Source organism: Crocodylus siamensis, chromosome 4, assembly GCF_052110815.1.
Source record: "Crocodylus siamensis isolate JL-2025a chromosome 4, ASM5211081v1, whole genome shotgun sequence".
Lineage (NCBI taxonomy): Eukaryota > Metazoa > Chordata > Crocodylia > Crocodylidae > Crocodylus > Crocodylus siamensis.
The window spans coordinates 156,191,756-156,210,965 of NC_143398.1; the positions used below are offsets into that span (position 1 = coordinate 156,191,756).

Consider the following 19,210-nt stretch of genomic DNA (forward strand, 5'->3'; position numbering starts at 1 on the left):
GGTCCAGAGCAAGGTACAAGGGAAGCCCCTTACAAGGAGGCTTTGCACATATTTTGGAAGAAAAAAGACAATTTGGTGCTGAGATGGGCTGCAGGATTGTCAAAAGAGGAAGCACCCGCAGTGACAAGGTTAGCACAGCTTTGATTGATTTCAAAGGGGCTGTGGGTACATTGAAAGGTGGGCACTGGGTTCCAGAGCTGCCATCAGAAGCGGGGTGCTGGGAGGATGATCAATCCGTCACTGATCTGATCCCTCCCCCTGCATGGCACAATTGATGGCACTTTCACAAGTATCTCCTGCTGGATGCTGTCAGACCTCACCTTGAAAAGTTGGAGTGTTTTCTTACTGCCAGGGCTTGACCCTGCAGCACCAAACACCGACTAGTACCTTTCTGTAGGCGTGCACTAGCCTCCTCAGCATCCAGGGCCCTGTTCTTCATCATCTGGTACCTGTGTGCAATCTGTTGCACTAGTGAATGAAAGATGTGTGCCTGTTTGCTGCTGTGCATAAGTGAAAGCAACTTGGCTTGCTAGTGTAGGTCTGTGCTTGCTGTGACCCAGGCCTGGTAATGGATTGCAACAAGACAGCTCAGCACAGCATCCTCTGCTCTTCCATTCATTATTGCAACCCCTGTCAGTTCCTTGCTGTAACCTCTTACATCTGCCCACCCCCACTGTCCCTCAATCCACCCACCGCCAGTGCTTCCTTTCCAAGAACTTCCCTGGCTCTTTGGAGCACTCTGTTCTCTGGGCTCCAAGCTAAGCCTTGTAACTCTCAGGGAGAGTTATGCTGCAGTTATTTAAGGCAGATAATACAGCGTCTAATGAAGATGGGCCTCTAAGCCAGGGCTATCGATTGGCAATCACTCCTACCTCCACAATGAGGATGGGCATGTATATTTTAGCATTGCCACATCACAAAGAGCAGGGCTAGCTTCTTACAGCCAAGAGGTGTCTTGTCAAGGTAGTTTTATTTAACCAATTAAAACTATCAAAGGAATTACAACCTCCCCACCCCCTCTTCTCCCGCTGTAGCAATGCTAACCCTCATTGATCCGGATTTGAAACATTTATGAAATCTTTATGGTTTTGGAAAGATTTTAATTCCCTGACAGCGCTGCTTTCGCAAAGAAAAAAAAAATTATGACTCACTGAGCAATTACAGGCTTAACAGCTGCTGAACTGGTGAGGCAGCTGTCGGAGCCGTTTGGCAGGGATCAGACACTGAGGCAAAGGAGAAGAGAGTTTTCATGGAAAGCAATCGCTGCCTCTCTCTGGGGTATGGATGCACAAGTGCCACCAATGGGAGTCAAGGTCATTCACTGAGAGGCAGTGATTATGGTTAGGGTCCTGGACAGGGACTTGAGACTAAGGCTCTAGTCTCACTTCTGCAGGCTGATATTGAGCAAGTCGCTTTTACCTTTTTGGCTTATTAAAATCGGAGGTTCTTCAGCTAATGAGGCGCCTATTTGCAAATGTGTCAGGAAGGACTTTGCATTTATACTGCCTATAACGTTTTGCCAATGCAGCAGTTCCCTAGGAAAACTTTTGTGAAAGAAGAGCAGAGTTTTCTTTCTCTTTGGGCCAATTGTGTTACCATTGTCACTACATAAGATGCTGCAGGGCAGGGGCCTCTGTCCTGACCCTCCTGGAGTCTGTTTCTGGCTCTGCCAGGGTCCAACTAGGTGACCCTGGGCAAGTCCCTTCCCTTCTTTGTGTCTCTCCCACCCACCCTCTGTCTCTCTTGGCTAGATCAACCATCATTTTTCCTGAGAAGGACTATCTGTCACGCTGTGTCTGTGCAGCACCCAGGGCAGTGTGAGACCAAGGGCAGCTCTGGCCATTATACATTACTCTAATATGAACAGTAAATAACACTACTTGTATCCCAGTCAGGCCCTGAAAAGAAAGACAGATCCCTGTTTGGGATGTTACTCTGGGCAATCAGAGACCCAGGTTCAATCCCTGCTTTGCCATACAGAGCCTGAGTATCCTTAATCAAGTCACTTAGTCTTCTGTTCCCCATGTGTATAATGGGAAGTAGCACTGTCCTGCTGGATAGGCATGTTGGGAGGGATAAATCCATTAAAGATTTGTGGGAAGTCTACACATTGCAGTTATGGGATCCCTCCAAATACCTCAGAGGTGCCTTACAGATGTGGGGCCTGAGACAGCCCTTACCCTGAAGAGCCTGAAGTCTAAATAAAAGTTTAAGCTTTTGACCATAGTTCACTGAAAGGAAATCAAAATTAGAGATGGCAGGAAACTGTGCCTGAGCTGTGTGGAGAATTATTAACCTTCCTGTATATCCCCTGCTTGCTGCTAGCCAGCCTGACCTGTGCAAGATGGGCAGCAGGGTCAGCCCAAGGTGCTGGTATGTCCTGCCCTTTGTGCCAGGGAAGCATTTCCTTTGTAAAGCAGGACATGATCTCTGCCTCTCTGGCAGAGTCTCTGGATGCACCTGAGCTGCCAACTGTGTGCGCCTGCTCATCCAAAGCACAGTAGGTTTTGCACAGCTCCGTTTGGGAAAGGAATTTGTATCTCATGAATCATTCACAACTTACTGCACTGGCAGCAACAGCAAGCAACCGTATCCACTCCATGAGACAGTGTTTGCACACGTTTCCTGTTCTGCTTTGGCCCGGAGCACTGTGACTAAGCCAAGTAGGGGGGGATCTCTGCCTCCTGGGTGCAAGTTTTGAGCTATGCCTGGGTGGACATCACTGACCCAATGGAGGAAGAGCATCAGGATAATCAACTATTTTTAAAAATAATGACTGAAATAGAAATCTGTCTCTTGGCCATGTCCCCCTGCTTATTATTATAGGCTAGAAAATTATGCCTTTAATTCAGAGTGTTTAGAAGTCTGGACTGCTTTTTCAAAGACAGGTGCTTATATTTTAATGGCAAAAAGCAGCCCATTTCTAGTCCGTAGATGGGAGAAGTGCAGATCTGGGATCAGAACTCCTGGGTTCTATTTCTAGTTAGGGCTTAGTGACTTTGCTCTTAACCGTTCTGTCCTTGGTTTTATGGTGTTCAACATAGCAATAATGACACTGAGTAAACTTTTCAGGCAGTTTAATTCATTCCAAATAAAGCATGTGGAGACCTGGGAATGGGCTGGAGAAGACAGGAACTATGACTTTCTATATGGCATCAGCCCATGGGTCTATCTAGTCCAGTCTGCTGTCTCCGATCATGCCAGGCAGTAGCTCTTTCAGAGGAACATCCTTCTGTTATGGAATAATTTGTCTGGAAAAGAAGTGGGTTGGATGTCAGCACTTGTCATGCAGCGGGGTTGTTAAGATCACAAGCTAATTGTAAAATGATCTTTTTCACCTCCCTCCTAAAAAATGAGATGAAAATGAAAATGTTTTTGTAAAAGATGCATTTGAAATTATTTGGCTTTTTGGTGAAAACGCAAAAAATATTGTTAAAAGCTGAAAATTTTTAAAAATCAGTGAAAATCTGGCAAAATTTGATTAAAAGAGGACTATTTCTGCCAAAAGTCTGTTTCAATACAAAAAATGGTATAAAAAGCATTTTGGTGGAAACATTTCCAACAGCTGTACCTACAATCTTTTAAAAAATCTGTTAAAAAATAAAAGACATTTCTTCTTATAACTTTGGGATAGGTTTATCCTTTGTATGAATGTCCAATGATTTTTTGAATCCTGCTAAACATTGACCCTGATGTTTTCTGTGGCAATGAATTCCACAGACCTCTTTGTGTATTTAAAGAATAAAAAATAGAAGTTTTCCTTTAGCTATTAGCATCAGTATCTACTTCTATGTAGGTTCAACACCAACTTAGAGAAAGTTAAGAAAAATCTTTATTTAGGTGTCTCTAAAATGCTGACTATTGGTTTATGTTTCAAAATTGTTTTTTAAGTCAAATTCCATATATAGAACCCAGGATAAAGTTTAGCTGTGGCAAACAACTGCCTGCTCCCAAATGTAAATGATAAGTTGCATCGAGCCTCCAGAGAGAAACTAAAATCAAAAGCATTTTTTTTTTAAAGAGTAAAAATTTATGCCAGTGCTGGCGTTTTGGCTCAGTGTTGTTGTCCCACAAAGATCCTGCCTTCTGTACTGAGTTGTCCAATACCAGCTTGCAAAAGTGTTTCCCCTCCCAGAGCAAATTAAGATTCATTGGGGCCCTGTCCCCCCACCCCCCAGCTTCTGCCCTGCCCTGCAGCTGTGCAGCCAGCACAGTGGAAGGGAGCAGCAGCCAGAGCAGGATGTGCTGCCCCCCAGCCCCAGGGCAGCAGCTGCATCCACACCTGCCAGCAAGTCTATGCTGGAGCCAGTGCCGGGGGTGCAAAGCCACTACCTGCCAGGTATGTGCAGAGTGGACTGAGCTCTGGGGGCAGCCTCTTGCCCCAGGAGCCATGGCCCACCATGCTATGCATTCCAGCCCAGCCAACAGTTTTGTCCATACAGAGGCAGGGGGACAGCTGGCCCATGCGTTAGTCTGCCTATGTCCCCTCCCTGGCCCTTTTAGAATAATTTCACTTTTCTTGAATGCAAAAAGGTATTGTCAGGAACATGAGCTAAAGGGGAACAGAGAAATACTTTGTCAGCAAATAGAAGAGGTAAGCAAATAGAAGAGAATGAAGGATTTTGAACCAGTGAATCTGACTTGTGGTGCTTCTGTGTGTGGAGATGCTAGTAGCAAGGAACTAGGGAAAAGAAATTTGCTGTAAGTTTAGTGATTTGCGTTTAGTTTTGGAAATGTTTGTAGCTGCCCCAGAGGTTAAACAGAGGTCATTGTTAACTTGTTTTATTGTAAATAAGTGTGTAGGGACAGTTTGAGCTGGACGCCAGGAAGTACAAGGGGAAAGATGAGATGCACATTTGGTCAGATTCTGTAAGATAGGTAAGTGGATTTAGGAGCCTAAGCGTGACTATTCCCCCATGCTTGAGGCCCTGAAAACCAGTTAATGCAAAAGGTGGGTGGCTCCTCCTCCTCGTTCCTGCTTTCCTGTGACTCAGTTTCAAGGGGAAGATGATGGTGGGTTACAAAAGTAGATGCATTAATGGGTTCTCAAAACTTAAGAAGAGTGGAATAGAATCACACTTAGGCACCTAAGCCCCCTTAGACACCTAATAAGTGGAACACAATCTGGCCTTGTGTGCTTTACTCTGCTTTATGTACAGGAATAGGTTTACTGTATGGCATATTAAAAGGGCTTGTGAGCTGGCTGGGGTGAAGTGCACATTTCTGTGTTTTACATACTAAATCAATAATCAGTTGCAAATGAATGGTCATAGAAGTGTTTTCACATGCTATTTTAAATGCTGGTAATACAATCTGTTGGTGTTGGACACCCTCCCATTAAGGAAAGGCACCTGTACATGTATCTGCATTGTGCTTCTGCACATTAACAGAAAGCGCCACTGGTTGGATTTGTATTGCTGAGAACTTGGGCTGATGATGCTTGGACCATGAGCTCTGAGTTGGCCTGTAAGTGCATCCTTTTATTCTGTACTTTGGGGAGGACAATAAAAGCAAACTAATCTAATAGGATTTAGGGCAGATTCCCAGATTTTTCAAGGAGCACAAACTCAGATTTTCAGGCTGGGGGTACACAATGGAGTCTGGAATTTCACAAGAACTCAGCTCCCTTGTAGACTGCTGAGACAGAGGCCACAAGGTGGCCAGTCCCCAACAGTCCACATTATGACATCCTGGAGCAGATTTTCCAAAACCAGCTTTGAGCATCCAGTACTTTACTGTGTATGGGAAATCCTACCTCTTATTTTGGTGCAACAGTGGGAGCTGAGCACTGCTGGCCAAGACTGGGAGAGGCAGAATCCTTTTGAAAAGCGTGTCCAGGGAGCAGGTTTTCCACGAGCAGGCTTGCTGCACATGTAGGTTTGAGTACCAGGTCCCATCTAGATTAGAGCATCTCTGCTGAGAAGCCATGGCCAGTTAGTTTCTGTCAATCTCCTGGTCAGATTAGAATCCAATTAATCAGAGCCTCACGTATGCCATCTTCTAATGCCCTGCCTCAGGGAGCTTTCAAGAACAATAAAATTAATGGCTCAAATAATTAGGTATGAGCCAAGTGGAACTGGCCAGCATTAAGATAGGGTTTAAGCCCTGGGCATGTGGTGCCTCACGGACTGCCAGAGGCAGGAAATTCCAGATCTGAAGGGAGAAGCAGCTGTGAAAGTTTTGTCCCTGGGATGGGGGTGGGGACTGATCCTTGGGGATCCCCAGGAAGTGATGCATCATTGCTGCACCTCAAGGCATGGCTCATGTAGAGTGCTCAGAGTCATCCTGCTGATCCTGGGTATCTCTTGGAAATCTCCTGATCAAGATCAGAGTGTTGAATGCAGCTTCTGATTGTGAGTACTCTGTTTCTGTGACCATGCAAGTGCAGGTGGTTAATCACTGGTGAGCATGTATTACAAGTCTCCTGCCAGCCCCTCCATAGGGGATGGGAGCTGTTACTAGCTCCAGGGCTGGAGCTGTTTCCAGGTTTGCAGATCCTGGTTCAGCCCCTGCTTTGAGGGTGGCTGTTCTGGCTTCCAGAGGTGCTGAACAAAGATTCATAGAATCATAGAATCAATGAGTCGAAAGGGACCTAGACAGATCATCGAGTCCAACCCCCTGCCAGGGGCAGGAATGAGCACTGGGGGTGGGAGGAAGATTCAGAATCTGCTCCAAAGGGCCAGTGCCTCTTGCCATGGAGCAGGCTGTTCAGGGAAGGATTGTGCACCACTTCCCACAGCCCCTAAATAATTCTTGAGTCCATTTCTCTTGTCCCTTTCTGCCCATAGGAAGATTGTGGGTTATTTTTTGGTCTGGAAGCAGCATTGTTCTTGGATTTCTGATTCCCCATAGGGCAATGCTGTTATTGCAAAAGCCAGATGCCATGATGCCTGTTTCCTACTGCAGGGGGAGCCCCACAATAATACCGCTATTATTGCCTGTGCAGATAATATGAGATGTCACTGCAGTGCCACTGAGAGACATCTCCTTGAGCTCCAGGTGGACAATGGGTGAGAGGGGAAACTGAGGCATAGGGAGGGGAAAGGGACTTGACCAAGGTAACACAGGACCTCAGTAGCAGAGCCACAAAGAGTTCCACCTCTTGCTGTTGCATCCAGTCACGTCATATAATCCCGTTCCTCCCCTGATCCAGTTTTGTTTTAAAATCATTTGGGTTTCTTGACCCCATTATTAGTCTCATTAGTCTGCTGGGTAAAAGCTATTCTCTAATTTTCAGCTTCCATGGACGTTTTATATCCACTTATTCTTGTGCCACTTGTGACCTTTACCCAAAGCAGTTTTTTTCACCCGCACTCTGTTGTGCACCCCATGGAGGTATTAATAGAGAGCAATCATATCGTCTCTCAAACTTCATCTTCCTGGGTGACACAAAACAAGATGTTTTAGCCTCCTCTTGTCAGCTAGACTCTCTGGAATGCTCTGATCATCCTAATAACCCTTCTGTGCACCTGGTCGTTTGATTGCATTTGTCTGGAATGTGGGTGACCAGAATTGGGCCCGGTATTGTAGATGAGGTCTCAGTAGGCCTGGAACAAGGGCATTCTAACCTGTCTTTGTCACATCCTTTAAATGTCTCCCATTGCTTCTTAGCGGAGGGCTCCGGTTCAGTGCACAGAAAGGGGGAGGGAGGGGGAAGGTGATTTCTCTTTCCCAAGTGTCTGTCTCTCCTGGCCTGGCTGCTCCTGTGTAATCCTGCAGGTGGGTCATTTCATTCCTTGTAACCCCTCTCCTTGGACTGGCCTACTCTTCTTCCCAGCTTGGAGTTCATGCCTGTGGCTCTGGCATTGTGTCAGCAGCTGTGTTGTTCTGTTTTGCTTTGTGTATTCCTTTTTCCCTTAAGCGTGCAGTAATAGTGAATTAAAGCAACCACATCCAATAGGATCTTTGTATGATTTTATTAGCTGCCTGATCCCTGTGATTCCATTTATTTACCGTTGTGGCATCCTTGGAAAAGGGAAGCTGAGGGGCAGCATGGGCCCAGCGTTTCTTGCGACAGTGGCCGGCTCCGTGCTGCTCCGATGTATTACAGACAAACGCCCCGCTAAACAAAGAAGGTTTCATTACGTGATACAGCACAAAGGCTCGCTTGGCCTGCAAAGCAAGGAGTCACCTGCTCGGCTTCGTAATGGTGTTTCTGGAATGCTCATGAAGGGGTTTTGGTTTGATTAAAAAAATCTTTGCTAAGTATACCATAAAGCCTGTAAGAGATGGGAAAGGTGGCAGCGAAATTATTGCTTTGTGCCATTTATGTTCCAACTAGCTGTCAAATGAGGTGGGAGACAGCACTGTCCAGCGGGTGCAGCAGGGAGGCTATTTGAACAGGCATCTGGTGGGTAATATTTCTAATGCCACTTCACTGTGAGACCTTGTGAAGGTCACTTAACTCTCTGGGCCTCAGTTCCTCCTCCAGGGATATGTGAATACTACTAACTTATGCCCTTCATGTGTGGTAGGGGTAGGGGTGGTTTGGGAGGACTAATAAATGTTTACAGAGCAGTTCAAAGGAGCTAAGCAGCAGGCAAGTACTGCTGTGAGTACTCCCTCCTCATGGCCCCATCTCCTGCTCTTTGGAGAGAAGAGGAAGGCTAAACGGTAATTGTCAAGCTCCTGACAGCTAAGGTAATGCAAGGTTTGAGATCCATTAGAGTGTCTGTAATTATTTATAGGGAGAAAAAATATTACATTTTAAAAATCAGATGGCATAGCAAATAAATGCTCTGGGGCTGGAGAGAGGGTTTTTTAAAAAACAAAGTAATTTATAATCACAGGCACCCAGCAGTGCAACTCCTCTGCTCTCTACTCCTGGCTTTGGCCCTGATCTTGCAGTTGGGCCTGCATCTTGGACTGAGCCCTTTGTTCTCTGTAGATGGAAGTAAACGTGTGCTAGGGCCAACCACCTATATTTGAGATCTGGTGACTTCAGTGGGGGTTGCATCCAAATCACCTAGAGCGAGATTTGCTTCATGGGCACCAGAGCTAGAGTTTTAGCCTCCTGGACCATCATTTCTGTCTTCCTGCTAACAGCAGATTGCCCTTGGTAATGATCCCTTCACACTTGCACTGGACTCCTTCCAGGTAGGTAGTCCTCTATGGAAGCAAATGGGAGTTAGATGGGTACGGGTTTGGTTCAGTGGTTTTTAGAGCAGCCTCCACTATCTCATCTAGCTATTTTAATGGGGTGGTGATCATGACTTTATCTTGGCATTAATTCCATTTCTTAGCAGAAACAAGGGAGCAAGCAGCCAAGAGCTCATGGAAATAAACTAGTTTACAAATTCCTCCCCCCCACCGACTGGTGTATAGTGCTTATGGCCAAAGGGACCTGGAAGGCCAAACGATTCCCTCAGCATAGGCTGCAAGACTTAATTGGTGACTGAAGTACTTGGAGATCCTCTGTACAATGTTCTGGAAGAGGGCAAAGTGGTACTACCCAATGTATCTAGACAGGATGTTCTCTGGGACAGGGAGCAGGCCTTCTGTGTGTCTGTACAGCCCCTGCCACTTCACCCTCACCCTCCTTGTCAAGGAACAGCAAAAGTGGTAATAAAAATAATCACAATGGTAACAAGAGGCAGACGCATGCTTTTGCCTTAAAAAAAATGTAGAATGTAGCAAAAGCCCATTGCATATCAACAAAGAAATCTTTGTCTTGTGAATGTCTTGCTTCTGCTTGCTGCCAATGGCCTTTTTAGCAGACAAGTTATTACTATTTAATAGCACACACCCTTAGCCTGTAAAAAAACAAACCACCGCCACTTTTACACTCCGAGACCTGCCAGATTCAGCCAGTGGCTGTCAGAGTTCTCCCAGTGCCAGGATGGGAGGCGTTGTCCCAACCATGTTACATCCAGTAATTTACCCTAGAGTAATAATTTCTACAGCAAGATCTGTGGTCCTGCCAGCCATTGAAGCCTTTCAGGGTGCAGTGTGGTTTGGAGGCCTTGCCAAATGTGCCACCCAGATCTGTCCCAGTAGCTAAAGTTTCTGGGAATAATTTTCTTTGCTGCCACTCAGAGCTGCAGAATTTGAGAGCTCTATTGCTGTGCCCTGAGATGAGGGGAAAATCCCAGAGGGCAGGTCGTCAAACAGACCCTAGCAGTGTTCTGTATAGTAAGTGGCATCAATCCAGTGTACTCTGTATAATGTGAACCTTTCTCTCTTGCCACATGCCAGTCTCCCTCATCATCTCCCCCCTTCCTTGAGGCCACATCATGTTCCCTGCCATCCCTGTTTCACAGCAGAATTGCCTGTTTTTCACTTCCAATTTTGCTAGAAGTTTATTAGGAACTATTATGGTTTCCTTTAGGGAAAACTGGGGCAGATATACCACATTGGCCCGGAAGCCAGTATGATCTTGCCTACTGGTTCCAACCAGCTGGTTTACAGGAAGATGCAAGAATGCCTACAGTTATGGGAGAACTTGACTGCAGGTAATATTTCTTCTTAACCCCCATCAATTAGAGGCTGACCTGAAACAGGAAGGTTTGTAATAAGTCTCCCAAACCCTTGTTCATTTGGAATAAAATCCTGGATAGGTTCTTATTAGTTGTATAAATACCCAATCTTTTTTTTTTTTTACTTTGGTTAGGCTCTTGCCCTCAGTGGTATCTTGAAGCAACAACTTCTACAAGCAAGCACACGTTGCATCACTTAAATAAAGGAGGAACTACGATGGTGACCTCAAGGTCTCTGATTCTTTTACTGGTGGCTCCAGTTGCCTAGCATACAGCCACAGTGGCTAGAGAGGCACTGGCTGGTCACAAGTCGTTTTAGAAGGTGGCCTTTCCAGGTGGCAAACTTGAGGGCAACTCTTGTGAGGTTAGGAGGGAGGTGGCACCGCAGTTGTGATTATATATGGTGGGACCTAGTGTGGCCAAGTGGGTTGTGATGTCACATGGCTGATGCAGCCCCTAACCCCATTGCAGAAGGAGGTCTTTAACCTCTTCAGATGATAGGAAAGCGGAGCTGGAGGGGACCACATGAGGTCATCTAGTTCAGCCCCCGCCTGCTCAAGGCAGAATGGTTCCTGAATAAAGTATTCCAGATAGCATCTGATAAAGCGAACTTAGGTTTGTGAAAGCTAATGCGCTCTCACTCTCTATTTATATGCATATCTTCTTTCGTTAGTCTGTACAGGTGCCTTCTGACCGACTTTAGACCAGTGGTTCCCAAACTCTGAGAGACTGCACACCACCAATTTAAAACAATACAACCTTAAGTACCACAAGCAAATTTTTGTCAGATAAAGTCATTATAATAAATCTGTTAATGAGTACCACTGACAGGTTGTCCATGCGCTACTGGTGGTACCTGTACCACAGATTGGGAACCGCTGCTTTAGACTAATGCCACTAACTATTTCCCTAAACCATCTGCTCTGCTTTGTGCCAGTTCTGGAGGGGAAAGAAAGAGGAGGGGTGGGCAGCCGGTAGGTTGCCACCAAGGCATCTGGCTGGGACAAAATATTGGCTGCTACCATGCTCCTGGGCATGGGGGTGGAGGAAGCACCAGAGAGCATCATCAGCTCTGCATCTGCACATGGGTCCCTCTTGGAGCCCTCCCCAAAAACCTTTACAGCGACAGGTCATGGCAGGGCTGGTCCAAGGGTAATTGGTGCCCTAGGCAAACTGTGTACCTCAGCGCCCCCACCACGTCCAATACAGAGGAAAATAAGAAGTCCAGGATGGTGGAGCAAGGGGCACCGCTGGCCTGGGGGCAGGGGCTGCAGGTCGGGAGTGAGGGCTGGGGGCAGGGCCGTTCTCGCTATTTTGTTCCACATATCATTTTGGTGCCCCCACAAATGTTGGCGCCCTTAGTGACTACCCAGTTCGCCTGAGGGCTGGACCGGCCCTGCGCGGTCCAGCTCCGCAGGTGGCAGGTCAGGGATCGGGGCGGACTGTGTCATCAGAGAAAATCCAGGCTGGAAGGGCCCTCAGGAGGTCATCTGGTCCAGCCCCCTGCTCCGGGCAGGTAACTGCCTGCCGACAGGCATTTTGCGAAGAGGGCGGAGGATGGGTCTGTGCGGCTGGGACGAGGGTAGCGCTGCCTCAGGCAGGGGTGGGGCTGGGTGACCTCTCGCAGCCCCGGTGCCCCCAGAGGAGCGGCCTGAGCGGGGTGCCCCTCTCTGGCCTGGCACGGGCGCGGCGCGGCGCGGCACAGCTGGCGCGGCGGCGGCAGCGGCTTCCCCCCGCCCCCCCGGGCTCCAGCGGGCGGGGGCGCAGGCGCGCAGCCCCGGCCCCGGCGCCCTCTCCAGAGCGAGCAGCCGCTGCCGGCGCTCCGGGCAGGGGAGGATGTTGCAGACGGCGGCGGAGCCTGCGCTGCTGAGCAGCTGGCCAGGTACGAGGGGAGGGCGGCCGGCCCCCTGCCTCCCTCCCTGCCGGCGGTGCGGAGGGCCACGCCGGGCGAGGGGCAGCGGTGCTTCACGAGTCCAAACTCGGGATCCTCCGGCGGAGTTGGCGCGCGGGGGCGGGGGCGCCGGGGCTGGGGAGGCAGCTCGGCATCCGTCAGAGGTGGGGGGACTTGCAGCAGCAGCAGAAGTTGGGGCTGGGGGTGAGGGCTGCCACAGGGTCTTTCTCTTTCCGTTCCAGTATGCCACCTGATTATTTTTTCTTGCAGGACGGGAGCGAAGCGAACTGTAAACGCCTGGGATGCAAAGAGCTTGTGGGAGCCTCTAGCATCCCCTGGCTCTGCGGGGGGCGGTGGGTTTCCCTCTCTGTGGAAGGGCAGCGGGGGGGATTGCGTGGGAAGTCCTGAATGCAGGTGGGGAAGTGTGCCCCCCTCCCCCCCGCAAATGGCACGCGATGGGCTGGGCTGGGCTGGTGGGATGCTGAGCGGATAGGGTGGGACCGGCTGGATGCCGGGCGGGCAGGTGGGGTGCTCTGACACGATCTCGGAAGAGAAGGGGATAAAGTGGGCGAAACCTGAGTCTCCTCCCGCAGGAGGCACTGGTGGAAATCAAGAAGCGGAGCCGCTCTGCACAGGGTTAGTGGTGCCAAGCTGAGTGAGCCAAGGGCAGACCAGGCTCTTCTCCCTCCTGTGCAAGTGATTGCTGGGTTGTTTCCCTGTTGTTTCTTCACGTGTTTACATCTTGTAGCCAGAAAGGTCTCATGTTCCCAGCGTGATGGAGTTTGCAGGTGTTTTTCCTATGTGGAGATCGTGTCATTCCCCCAAGTCCTGCCCACCCAAACTTTCATTTCCAAACGAAATGCAAACTTTTGCAACCTCAGACTATTTGAACGGATCTGCTCTTGAACAGCCAACATTTGGATTGGTTTGTCATCTGACCTGTGTGTGTGTTGGTGAGAGATGCGGGAAGGGATTTCCAACAAATCCCCCCTTTATTTCACTTTAACCCTTTCTTTCTTCTACTAATTCATTTTCAGGGCGAAGTGTTCTTCCTAGAAGGGTATTGTTTGGTGATGACCACAGTGCTTGGATTTTATTGCTCTGCCAATAACTCTTGCGTCCTCGGTTACCTTAGCAAAGTTGTCAGCCTGCTGCATTCAGTGTGCAAAGTCATGTAATCTTTGCTCCCTGCAGCTCAGTTGCTGGATGGGAGAGGGCTCCTATCCAAAGAACTGATTTGGTCCTGCAAAGGTCTGTGTAGGAAATTGTGGGCTTTCTGGCTCTCTTCACAAGGGGTACTCAGTCTTTTTTTTTTAAAGAGAAAGATGTTTTCTGAATCCTTACTAGAGCTTTTTCTGTGAGTGGTTGAGGTAAGGGCAGGGCTGGATGGCTTTAGTCAGAGGATGGGGTGAATGTGATCGGAAAGGAGTAACGCTGGAGTTTCTGTCTGGGTTTCCCACCTTTTCTACCCAGATGTGTTGGTGGATATATGTTACTTATTAACTCGGTAGCATCCTACCTTACTGTGAAAGTCTGGATGAATGATGTGAGTGATGGATAATGGGGTGGGGCAGGAGTTCTTTCAGTTGCCTGAACAGTATGTCCTGAGTGTTTTAAAAATAAAGTTTGTCTCTCTGGTTTATCTTGTGTAGGACATGTGGGCAGAGCTGTCCATGCTCAATGCTGAATATGTGAGATTCAAATGGGAGAAGGATCAACCCCGTGCAGGATCTCAACCAATGGTTCGCAACCTTTTTTTAGGCTTGAGGCACCCTGGATAGGCTTAAGGCACTTCTTGGAAAATGCCAGCTCTTAGTTTTCTCTCGTTTTTGACTGCAGAAATATAGTAGAGCTGTTCTCCTGTTGCAGAGCTCAGAAAGACCAAAACAGGCCTGAATGCTTTTGATGTTACTGGATTTCTGTTTGAAATCTCAGGATTTATCTTGCGAATCATGTGTGCATGCCTAACATTGTGTGGCATCCCATGGCACCCTTGAAAGGATCTCAATGCACCCTGGTTGAGAATTGCTGATCTAAACATAATGTGACAGAGAGGTGCAGCTGATATTCTTCCCACCCTCTGCCCTCCAGCACAGAAATGCAAAGTTTATCTTCAATGTGATAAATTGGCTTTTTAACAAACTGTGATGGAGTCAGGATCACAGAGGAGTAGGGCTGGAGGGGACCTTGAGAGGTCATTTAGACCGGTCTCCTGTTTGAGGCAGGACCATCCCATACAAACCTATTGTCTGTGATTCTGTGTTAAGTTGAGGTCTGTGAGCAAAGTTTTCCACCATGGAAGGGCATATGTTGAGGTCTTCAGGGTGAAATACATCTATGTGCTGAGGGTTAGTATGACTCTGGGCACTGCTCAACTCCTCTGACAACCTGACTCTGTAAAGGCCGATGCCTGCAGTTAATCTGTGAGCAGTTGTGCTGGAGAGGGTAGGGCTGCTTGTGTTCTGTCAAGTTAGGGAGGTGAGTGAGTTGTTGCATGGTTGGAAAACTCAGGATGTGAGTGATAGCCTTTGTGCTGCCAGCTACTGCACAAGGATAACTTTCAGGTGTTGGATGTGGACATTCTGTCTAAGCCTCTGTGTTTGTCTATGGGGCACAGGATCTTAAAAGTACAATGGAAGGTGGCTCATGATGTAATACACATCCACTAAACCACGCTTCGTGCTGGGTTTCCAGCCCCATCATGTGTTCCTTCACCAAATAACTTGCATAAATTGCACAGGCACATATCTATTAGAAGCAGCTGCACGTGTTTTTTAAATGGAACTGGTCAACCAAATGGTGGCTACTGTAGCATCTTGTTTGAATGCTTGAAGCCATTTTTCTGAAATAGTTCTAAGGCATAATAAGAAAAAAATAATTTCTGTGTCCTGTATGCCTCCAAAGGTAACTATATGGATGATGTGCTTGAACACCTTGCATACAGTGCTAGTTAATTTAGAAATGGGCTAGGGAAAATATATGTGTAGGTTAAAAGACCCTTAGCATATTAGAAATTATTTTCTTAAGTTGCTGAGTAGTAACCCGAGCATGGAGGTCTCTGAGTATGGAGGTCATGTGGGGGGATATTAACACTGTTCTGCTATGTGTATGCAAATTGTGTCCTTGCAAAAGTGACTGAGCTATTGCAGTTGTTCACCATCTCTGATAGGCCTTTGGCTGTGCTTGGAGAAAAAAGTCAAATGCTTGGTGGATGTTTTTCCTGGGCAAAAGGGCTGCCCCTAAGTGTTGGTAAATCATGAAATGAACTCAAAACTCCTAGAATTTAAAAATGTTGGGTGTTGGGTTTGGAACCTCAAGGGAGTCATTTTTTCCACAGCTTTTTGTAACTACATGGGCTAGAAATATATATTTTTGTAAAAGAGTGGAACCTGAGCTTTTCCCATAATCCTATATATCCTTGAGTGGAAGCCTTAAGCTAACCCCCCAGTACAGAGAGTCTAAAAGCAGTCACTTCTGATCTAACTTTGCACTCTGAAGCCAGCTGAGACTTCTTCTGGAGTTTGTAGCAAAGCTCACATCAGTGTCATTGAGGTCAGCATTGTGTTTTAAAGGTTAAACACACTTGTGGCAAGGTCCTGCATTTATTGCATGTAGGGGCAGATTCTTGCTTGGCTTCCAGCCCTGCTCCCTTTACATTTGTTTTTTGTTGTTTTTTTTTTCCATTTCTAAGCAACTTGGGAAGCAGCTGTTTTAGACAGTGTCCAACTCAGCTTCTTTAGCACCCTTTGTCAAAATCATCAGGGAGAATGTGAGCTTATTAGGGCTGCTTTGTTTTCAACAGACATAATGGGTGCAGAGCATGGTGCAGTTGTATAGGCCTCTTGTGCTTTACTCTTCTGCATCCAGGCTTTCCAAGTTGGTCGGAGTTTGGGGAGCAGATCAATCGAGGCACTATCCTTCCCTTTTGTTTGGGTGCTGCCACCCATGTAAACCAAATGTCAAGGCACTTTTCAGGGCAGCGAAATACCTAGGGGTGGAGGAAAGGAGGAGTTACTAAGTATGATCCATGAAGGCAAACAAGCTGGATGGAGATTTGGGAAGCCCTCACAGGATTATGGAGGGCAAACAGTGCCAAGCGGAAGGCTGCTGCACCTGTAGCAATAGAGCGAAGTGGTGGTTGGTGTAAGGAGTGGGCCTATGTGGAAACTATAGCACAATCACTCTCAAATTTGCCTTCTTGTCCAGCCCTTTGGAGACTGCAGGCATATATGCAACATACGTATACCATGTGTGCATATTCTAACATACATGTAAAAGCTGTCTTTTCTAAGGTGAATGAGAGGCATATGCAAGACACAGGTTTGGAATGGTATTAGCCCTAACCCTGCATTAGGATTTGCGTTATCAGATCCTGGTGCCCATGTGGGGATCTGTCCAGGTGCTGGGATCTGTATCATGTTGCAGGATCAGGACCCAGGTGCTAAATCAACCGCGCTGAGGAGGAATATTTGCAGATTCACACCCTCCTTTGCTGTGTTTGGGCTTGGGTGGGTGAAAAAGAGATTTTTGGAGCAAAATATGGTAATAGAAAGTCGAGCCATGGGAGAAATGGAGCTGGAAAGAGATCCCTGCTTGCACCGACCTCCAGTGCCATCCAAAGGGCTTCCCTTTTTGGATGGCAATAATCAGCCTAGATATGTGAGCCCCATTGTTATGTGGTTTTTTTTAGCCTGGAGTCCCACTCCTGGGCTTCTTTCCAGTCCCAGTGTGTCTGGATCCCCTTCACCTTTTTCTCTGGCCTTCTTGCTTCCCAAGAGCGACTCGGTCCAGTAGTGCTCTAGCCAAGGGGACCCACCCTTCTCCCACTGAAAAACATAATATGACTCCCTGCCCTGCATTCTGCATTGAAAAGCATGGGAACTTTAGCCCTGATTTTTTTCCCAGTCCAACCAAAATTAGAGGCTATGGCTCCAATTCAGCAAAGTGTTCACATTCATGCTTGAATTTGACCCATGTGAAGAAGCCAGTCCCTGCTTAGCCAAGTGTTTTGGCATGTGAAGTTAGTGGGATTCAAACACATGCTTAAAGTTAAGCATCTGCTTAAGCACTTGGCTGAATGGGGACCTTTATTTTTAACCACTTTCCTCCCACCCCACTCCTCCCCTTTGGGAGCTTTTTCCTTTCTTTTTTTTAAGACTAAGGAGGCAAGACACCAAATTGAGACAGGCTGAGTATATTTTTGCTGGTGGGAAGGAATATAAATATTGCAGTTAATAGAACAATATTAAACAGCCAAAATAGAAGTACTACATTTAATTCTCTGTCTGGGACTTCTTTTACCTTCCTTATATCTGCAGTTGGAGGTTGTTTGCAATGTTGCCTTCTAGCCCTGCTTGCTGGTGTGGACTCTTTGAATTGTGGGAGCTCCTATAACCCTACAATTACATAATAGGGGTTATATCAGGACCTGGGAGAACAGCTGCTCACCAGAGCTCCCCAAGGGATAACAAGGTCTAATGGCCATAAATTCCAGGATTTAGGCTAGACATAAGAAAAACATTCTTGATGGTGTGTGTGTCCAGGGTCCTGAATAAACTCCCCCCAGAGGTGGTGCAAGCACCTACTCTGGACTCTTTCAAAAAAACAGGTGGATATATTTGTTCCTGGGGTCACTTGATCCCAGCTAACTTCCCGCCTATGGGGGTTGGGGCTGGACTTGATGATCTCATGAAGTCCCTTTCAGCCCCTAATGTCTATGAAATCTCTGAAATCTACAAAACCCACAGCCATGGCTCAGGATCTATGTGTGCTGGGTGCTGTACAGACACAGAAACAAAAACAGCCCCTACCCCAAACACCTTGCAGTCTAAGCCAGCGATTCTCAACCAGGCTGCAGGTGGGTTTCCTGTGTGCCGACCCTTCCTGCTCAGCTCTTCAGATGGGTATAAATGCTGAGTAGCATCCCTGAAGTTAATAGAATGTATTCCCTTATTTTTATTTCCACAGACTGTAGATGGAATTTGAATTGACAGCCAGCTTTGTGATGGGCTTAATTATAAAGGGTGATATCCCAGCCTCATTGGAGACGATGTGTTAGAATTCTCTGACTTCAGTAGGGCCTGGATTTTCCCCACCATTGTCTCAATTAATGTCTGACAAAGGAACTGTAATGATAAAGTATCAATAATTATAATAATTTTCCAAGGCAGCATGCATTGAGCATGCTTGCTGATAACTTATGGCTACAAAAGGGGCACTGGATTTTATGTCTTATTTGCCAGACGTCTACCACACAACAAAGCTCTTATTTTTTGGGGTTTTTTTCCTTTGGCCTTTAATTGATCTAGCAGCTATGGAAATGTGTGTGTGGGGTTTTTTTTTTTCAAGTGACCTATGCACTGTAAGCCTTCTTCTGTGCAAACCATGCATTCAGAGCCTCTATGAGATGAGCTACAAACCGTGACAGAGACGCTCTATGACTCTCTTGCTTTGATAATGTATTTGATTCGAGTTCTGAAAATTCAGCAGTCTCCTAAGATGTGCCACATGATTCTTTTTTTTAAAAACAAATGTAGAATCCCACCAAGCTATTCTTCTTATTCCATAAACCCATGTGCTGCTATGTGGAGTTTCCAAACCCACTGTTCCATGGGCCCTTAATCATTCCTCGGGAAAGTAAAAAATGCAAAATGTGCAGCCCGCAGCAGAGTAATGAAGCCCACAAGGTTCTATTTGTCAGTTTAGAAATAATATTGTGATATACAAAGGCTGTTTCTTAGTCTGATGTTCTTAGATTGCCTCCAAAATAGTGCCATAATTTATTTGTCAGGAAGCCCCTCACAAGAATGATTATATCTGTGCTCTCAAGGAAATTTTGGTCTGT

The 19,210-nt window shown here is 47.0% G+C and overlaps 1 protein-coding gene across 7 annotated transcripts in view; it reads left to right on the plus strand.

The window, feature by feature from the left end:
* Window positions 1-12,088: 12,088 nt before the first annotated feature.
* Window positions 12,089-19,210, plus strand: part of LOC149866879 (zinc finger protein 385C-like) — a 236,715-nt gene continuing 229,593 nt past the window's right edge. For 2 of the 7 annotated variants that reach the window (XM_090044403.1, XM_090044408.1), the window contains exon 1: window positions 12,091-12,357. In XM_090044403.1, the coding sequence (XP_089900529.1) occupies window positions 12,312-12,357 (46 nt within the window). In that variant the 5' untranslated portion in view covers window positions 12,091-12,311. Of the gene's footprint in view, window positions 12,358-19,210 lie in introns of all 7 variants that reach the window. The other 5 variants (XM_090044407.1, XM_090044404.1, XM_090044406.1 and 2 more) reach the window with 5 other exon arrangements.